This window comes from Populus alba, chromosome 1 (genome assembly GCF_005239225.2).
Source record: "Populus alba chromosome 1, ASM523922v2, whole genome shotgun sequence".
Lineage (NCBI taxonomy): Eukaryota > Viridiplantae > Streptophyta > Magnoliopsida > Malpighiales > Salicaceae > Populus > Populus alba.
The window spans coordinates 42,210,545-42,217,485 of NC_133284.1; the positions used below are offsets into that span (position 1 = coordinate 42,210,545).

Sequence of the window (6,941 nt, forward strand, 5' to 3'; positions counted from 1 at the left end):
GCATTTGTTTACCCAGCTGGATCACTGGTCTGGGCATGTGACCCGACTAGGTCCAGCCCCACCACATAGGTCGAGCTCGACCCAGCCCAAAAAAATATATATTAAAAAACAAAGAGATAGATTTATGACTTTCAAGCATATTTATTTTAAAGTCTGTTTTTTTTTTATATTGTAAAAATATCAATTTAGCATTTAGAATACCTGGTTTTCAACACAAATGCGGTAAATATACATATATATAAAAAAATATTTTCATGCATATGACCAATACCCTAACATATTTTGAATTTCCTCTTTTAAAAAAATATTCAAAGTTTAAAAGAAAATGTGTTTTAGCATGGATTTTCTTAAACACAAAAAATTACTTTCTTGTATTCTGGATTTTACAACATGTTTGTAAAACTCCAAAGGGTGCTGGCCAATATTCTAAAAAAATACAAAAATCTTATTTTGGAGGGAATTCATCTATTAATCATCATTAATGTTTAGATAAATAAATCCTAAAGGATGAATATCAAAAATATTATTAGGAATAACTGGTTATTATTCGCTATTAATGTTTGGATAAAGAAACCCCAAGTGATTAATATCCAAAATATTTTTCTAGGAATAAAAAGTCATCATACATCCTTGAAAGAAGCCTCAATTATAAGTGGGGACATTTCAAATTTAGACTTCACGGTTTACGAGTCGTGAAAGTATGAAATACTAAGGCAGAAAAGGGCTTTTAAAGCACTTGGAATTTTCTTAGATTTCTAACTTAGTTTTTTGTTTTCCTTTTCCTTGCGATTTACGAGTCGCAAATACTTGAAATACTAAGGGAAAAATGAGTTTTTAAAGCACATTGAATCTCCTTGGATTTATATCTTAAATATCTCTTAAATCATAGGCTATAAATTTAGTATGAACCAAACACAGATTTCAAGAGATCTACATTGGTTCTCCTTGGTACTTTGTAGACATATCTAAAAGTGTGATCCACATTGACCAAGGGTTCTTTCTCTTAGACTTTGAACCCAAGTTCATTCATCATAGCAAACCTATCATAGGAAAATTGATTAGAGAACACCAACAACATAACAAGGCAAATCAAACACCAAGTAGCTTACCTTAGGTAGGGCATACTATGGGTGTTAATACCTTCCCTTTACGCAACTAGTTCCTTGCATTAGAATCTCTGAAAGATCAGTTAGATTTCTTAGTAACCATAATACTAGGTGGCAACTCCCTTATTCACAAAAACAAAAACCCCAACACCATATCCCCGCTTCGCGCGAGGGTGAGACAATAATCCATCCTCCGCAATCCTTACGGTGAATCTCAATACATCTATGAACGATCATCCATGACTTTTATCGAACCTCTATAAAATTATGATGACAACATGTATTAATTAACTATGTTTGGTAAATAAATTTGCAAAAATATTGATTTACCTCCAGATTATCCAACCTAATTAAAACTTCTCATAAATATGCATTATCAATTATCAACGTCCCTACAAATTTATACATATAAATTTAAGGAAAATACAACTCCGCAATAGCATTGATAAAAATTAAAACGGACCAGTTAAACAAGCTATTAATTATTTCACCACAACACATGTAATTCAGTAATTCAACAAAGTTTCAACAATTTACAAACAAGTACAATTTTACAAAATCTAAAACAAATCATAACAAGTACAAAATTATACATTCATACTACAAAGTTTGTTTGAGAAATAACAATAAAAGATGTACATACATTAACAAAATATATATTCTAAAAAAACAATACAATTGACATTTAAATGTTAAAATAATAAAAAAAAAGATTTACTTACAAAAATGATAAAATCTACAATAAATCAGAACACAGATGTTGTGACCATAAAACTTAAAGAAATATGACTTGTATTGAGAAGAAGGGGATATTTTTAGGAGGGAAGAGTTAGGATGGGAAAGAAGAAGGAGAAATAGGGGAGGAGAGAGTTGGTAGAGTGATGATATATTAACTTTTGTCGATGGAATCACCGACAGACTCATTTTGTCGGTGATTCCATCGGTAATTCTGACGATGAATTGGTCATGTCACTGTACAGAGATCTCAGTTTGAATTCCTCAGTAAGTTCATCGGTAAAATCACTCACAAAAACTTCCACGTCATCGAACCGCTTTTTTTAAAAGAAATTCTATATATTCCGTCTGTAATTCTGTCAGAATATACCGACTGAATTATAGATGGAATATTGACCATCAGTAATTATCATCATAATTTACCGACAGAATTATTCCGTCGATAATTCCACCGGTTTTAGATGAATTTCTGGTAGTGAAATTTCTACGTTGGCTACTCTTCTAGTGAAGTGCCTCCTCGGAGAGACCCAACGTTTCAGTACAGCTGAGATAATTCCCCATATGTTTTTATGCCTCAACAAATTAGTGCGACAAACGTATATGACGAAGGCAATTGTTGTTGTGCCTCCAGTTATAAAGAAAAGTTCTCGAAATCCACTGGGACCAAGGCTGTCATCACTTGGCATCTTCGTGCATTTTTGTGGGGTAATCCACGTTTTCTCAAGTTCTTGTAGCGCTCCCTTTTCTGATAAACTCAGTAGAGCCTCGTTCACGCTAGCAAGTAATGGAGATCCACGCGGAAACGCCTGGAAAACAAATTAACCATGTAAAAATTTATTCACTCCTTAAGTTCATGTTTAATTCATATATATATATATATATATATATATATTTCGACATGTTAGTATTTCGAAGCAAATAAGCCTAAGATTAGGCATGTGTCTTTTACCATAACCTACTAATTTATTTCAACTTATATTTAATGATTCATTGAACCTATCTAAGAGATATCTCTCCCACTAATTTTGTTCAAAATCAAAGATTTCATTGTTAGTTTCCTTTGGTCAAACTCAACACCTTGTAATTTGTGGTCCAACCTACCTACAAAGTCAACAAAAAGCCTCTGGCCCTAATACAAATTTTACAAGAACTAATCCTATATGAATATTTTGGTTTGGCCCGTAAGAATGTAAATTACCAATAGTAACTTCAGGAAAATTATTAATGAACGGAAAAGGTGAATAAATATGAGCGAGAGATCTTACAAGTCCAAACCCTCCAATTTTGTACGTTGGGCCAATTTGGATGAAGCTATTGCAGTATTTTGCTAGGAATTTCTTGGCACTGGGAATTCCAAGAAAGGCAGCAGAAATTTTCTTGTCCTCGAAGCCTTGAGCATAACTTTCTGCTGACTGAAAATGCTGGATGTTTTGGTTCTTGAATTTTAAAACTTCCAACAAATATCTTTCCGTATAGGAATCTGTACAATATCCAACCATTTCATTGCTATTTAATAGTTCTTCAACGGTTGGTATAGTGGGTTCAAGCCTCTGTACAGTTAGCATGCTTGTGAGGTTGGCTGTGTACGTCTGGATGATGATTAGAGCCACAAACAGCCACACCACCCCTGACATCCTTGATAGATTGCTATGAAGCTTTGGCCCTAAATCAAATTGTTGTCAGCAAGATATTGTTAAGTAATTGCTTGTTAAAGGATTGGTTATATATTTTCAAAAGTTCAAATCAAAGAAGGAAACTGATTGGAACTAAAAACTTTAACTTACCATTCAAGGAGAAAAGAGTGTTGAAGGATAACCAAATCATGATCCCAATTTGAGTTGTGATGGAGCCTTGTAGTTCATCACAATGCTTTCGCTCTATCCACCAAACAACAAAGCCATTGTAGACTGTAATCACTGAGATTAAAACCCACATGGTTGTGGTGAATGGTTTAATAAACGACCATGCTTTACTGCTCGAACGGACCGGGACGATCAACACCAATCCTGTTTCAGTAAATGGATAGGTGAATTCTGCATATTGGTGTCTGCTTGCAACTATTTCCACATCACCAACAGCTGCGTCAAAATTCTGGTGTTGTGGGCAAAAAGTCCAAGTACAACAAAGTATGATTAGTCTAAAGTATTTTTTTTTTTTTTTTTCAGAATATGCGTGCATGCATGATCAATTAATGAAAATTTAATTAATCATTTTACTCTATCAAGCTGCCTCTTACCTTTAGATGAAGTTGCTCTACAAGTTCATTGTAACTTCCATTGAAGTATTGGAACTCGTATGGCAGAAAGAATGGCATGCTTGCTGTCGTTGCTTTGAAGACCTCGTTTGCAAAACCAGAGGAGTTCGTTCCCAAGCGATCATCACTTTCCACTTTCACATATTCTTCGTAACCAGAAAAGGAAGGCACTCCGATTCGAAATAGCTTAGCACTTCTCAGCGTAGTCCATCCTCTTGGAGTATACCTAGGCCCCCCTGGCCAATGCACTTGCTCCAAATCAATCATCGACGAGCTGTTATAACGAGAATTTTCATGGATTTTCTCCGAGAATCCAAATCCATTGGACCAATACCCGATTTCATTGTAACCCGTTCCTATTACATTCACGATCTCAAATATTTCTGCTGCAGCAACATTATGGTTTTTGAATTTAACTTTACCTGATAAACCAGGAAAGTCTGCGTCCAAAATGTTTTCCAACAGCTCTTTCCCTCCCCTTTTACTTCCGGTCTTATTTAATCCAAGAGCTATTGTCCTCATAGCATCATACGCTTGCACGGCGTAAATCCCAGGCTCTTTCTTTTCTTCTCGGGGATATTTTCTGCTAAAACTTGTACGAAATCTTTGCTTAAAGTTCTCGAAATCCTGTCCCATTTTAGGGTAGTAACTCCGGACTCCTAGAATTCCTTTCATTGAGGATATTACAGAGGCATTGAAGGAATGGACAAGGCTTGTAATGGGATCTGTTGTGATCCATACATAGTCCTTTTGCATCATTTCCATTTTCTTTGCCATTTCAAATAACCGCACAGCCAATTTGAAGGACAAATGAACAACAAAGACTCTACAGTACTGCTTGCTTTTGATATTCTCAAGCTCTTTGGACATTGAATCAGAAGAGGCAGAAGGAGAGAAGGCTACAAATTGACTTACTTGTGAATTAACTTCTCTAAGGGCATCATGTAGATGTGGTATGACTCCCCTTGCTGAAGAATCTGTATCTTCATATATCACAATGACCTGATGCCAGTTCCACGATTGCACAATAGCAGCTACAGCTTTCATTTGAGCACGCTTATCAGGTGAAGCTTGAAGTAGAGAAGGCCATCGTCCAGTCGCCCATTCTGGAGCTGTGTCAGCAAAAGAAAGAATTGGAACCTGTGTTTCTCTTGCAATCTCAGCAACTAATGACACCTCTTCCCATGTCTGTGGTCCTATAATGGCTTGTACTTGTCGTGTGTCGATAAGATCCTTAGCTGTATAAGCAACGCACAGATGTGAGCTTGGATTTATCTTAATTTAAGGCAAACGATACTTATTTCAAAAGCAAAACATATAGTTACCTTCAAGAGCTGCATGGATGGTATCCTTTTGAGAGTCGTTTATAAGCAAAAATGTTAGATTTCCGAAGCCATAGAAATCCTCCTTTGCAACTTCCATCGCAACTATTTCTTCTTTGCCAATACGGGAACTTGTATCCACAATAGCTCCTATTCCAGTACTTCCTTTGAAAATAGCCTGTGTCTTGGTGCTTTGATCGGCTCCTGTACCGGATGTCAAGAGCAAAATTAGAGCGAACAACGAGAAGGCGTGAGGCAAAGTACCCATTGTATTCTTAATGAAACAACAAAGTACTAGAGCTGATTCTCTTTCTCAATACTTGTTAGCGTAGATCTCAATTTATATTTTACTTCGTCAACTTTCAAACTTTAGATTTTTCTCCTTTATTCAGGGGTTATAATCTGGACTATTTCTCATACATTTTCTGTATCATTTCATTAAATATTGTGTGCTAGTATATCCTACTATTTTTTGTCGCCGATTTTTGACATGAAAGAGGGTTATTTTCGGTTCATTTACAATCTAATTGAGAATACCCTTATTCTAAAAAAAAAAAAAAACACGAGAATAAAAATAAAAAGATTATGGATCATAACTAATTAGTAATAAAGTTTAAAATGCGTTTAAATAAAAAAAAATTATTATTGTTAAAAAATTTATTTTTAATATTAGCATATTAAAGTGATAAAAAAAATAAAAAAAATTAATTTAAAATTGTTTTTGTAATGCTAATTACTTAATATTTTTTGGTGTTTGATATTGAGTAATTAGCATGACAATTGGACCACCATCACCTTAAGTTGTTTCAGATTCTTGGTATGCTTGGATTTGAGTCAATACACGCTTACCCACCCATTCATTAGGTTAGGTTAGATAGAAATAGGGAATTTCTTCTCTTATAAAGATTATAATTTTCTTTATGTGTTTTGTATATACACATGCACTATATATATAGTTATAGATTGTGACTATCATGACAGCTGTCATGACAATTATTATAACTGCTGCTAAGGTAGTTATGAAGTAGTTTAGAATTGGTTACAATTTTGTTACTGGTAATTATAAGAAGAAAACAATAATTAACAACAATCCTAACGTAACAACTTTTTCTTCTTCAGCTTTGTAACTAATTCTTCACGTAACCAATCCTTCTTCTTCTACCATTGGTTTATCATCCCCACAAGTGAAAGGGTCTTGGAACGAGGCATAGCTGTGTTTTGAGAATTAAGAACCTTGAGCTTCTGAGATGTTAAGTTAAGAGACTGCAGACTGGTCTTTAGTTGGAATGAATTGTAATTATATTTTCCCTTGTAGAACTTGATCATGAATGAAGTGTATGTCAATTTCTATATGTTTTGTTCAGGCATGAAACACAGAATGTTTGCCCATATGATAGGCACTGATGTTGTCATACCACAGTATAGGGACAACAGGGGTAGGAACACATAGTTCGTGCATCAAGGCCTGAATCCAAATAATTTCCGTAGTAGCTAGAACAAGCCCCCTATACTTCGATTTTGCAC

At 34.8% G+C, this 6,941-nt stretch overlaps 1 protein-coding gene and 1 pseudogene across 1 annotated transcript; one reads left to right on the forward strand and one right to left on the reverse strand.

Moving 5' to 3' along the window:
- Positions 1 to 977, forward strand: part of LOC118039943 (zinc transporter 11-like) — a 3,321-nt pseudogene extending 2,344 nt beyond the window's left edge.
- Positions 978 to 1,686: 709 nt separating this feature from the next.
- LOC118062700 (glutamate receptor 2.9) lies at positions 1,687 to 5,791 on the reverse strand. The gene is made up of 5 exons (XM_035076536.2): positions 5,421 to 5,791; positions 4,078 to 5,333; positions 3,626 to 3,932; positions 3,107 to 3,504; positions 1,687 to 2,647 (listed from the first exon to the last, which is right to left on the reverse strand). The coding sequence occupies exons 1-5, from the start codon at positions 5,683 to 5,685 to the stop codon at positions 2,273 to 2,275; spliced, it is 2,601 nt and encodes an 866-aa protein (XP_034932427.1). The 5' UTR covers positions 5,686 to 5,791; the 3' UTR covers positions 1,687 to 2,272.
- Positions 5,792 to 6,941: the final 1,150 nt, after the last annotated feature.

What these genes read in the sequence shown, in the direction of transcription:
- LOC118062700 (XM_035076536.2), bottom strand. Translation starts at nt 5,685, where the DNA reads ATGGGTACTTTGCCTCACGCCTTCTCGTTGTTCGCTCTAATTTTGCTC. An exon ending in CATCCATGCAGCTCTTGAAG is followed by an intron (nt 5,334 to 5,420) that starts GTAACTATATGT and finishes TTGCTTATACAG; the next exon opens with CTAAGGATCTTATCGACACA. An exon ending in CACTCTTTTCTCCTTGAATG is followed by an intron (nt 3,505 to 3,625) that starts GTAAGTTAAAGT and finishes AATTTGATTTAG; the next exon opens with GGCCAAAGCTTCATAGCAAT.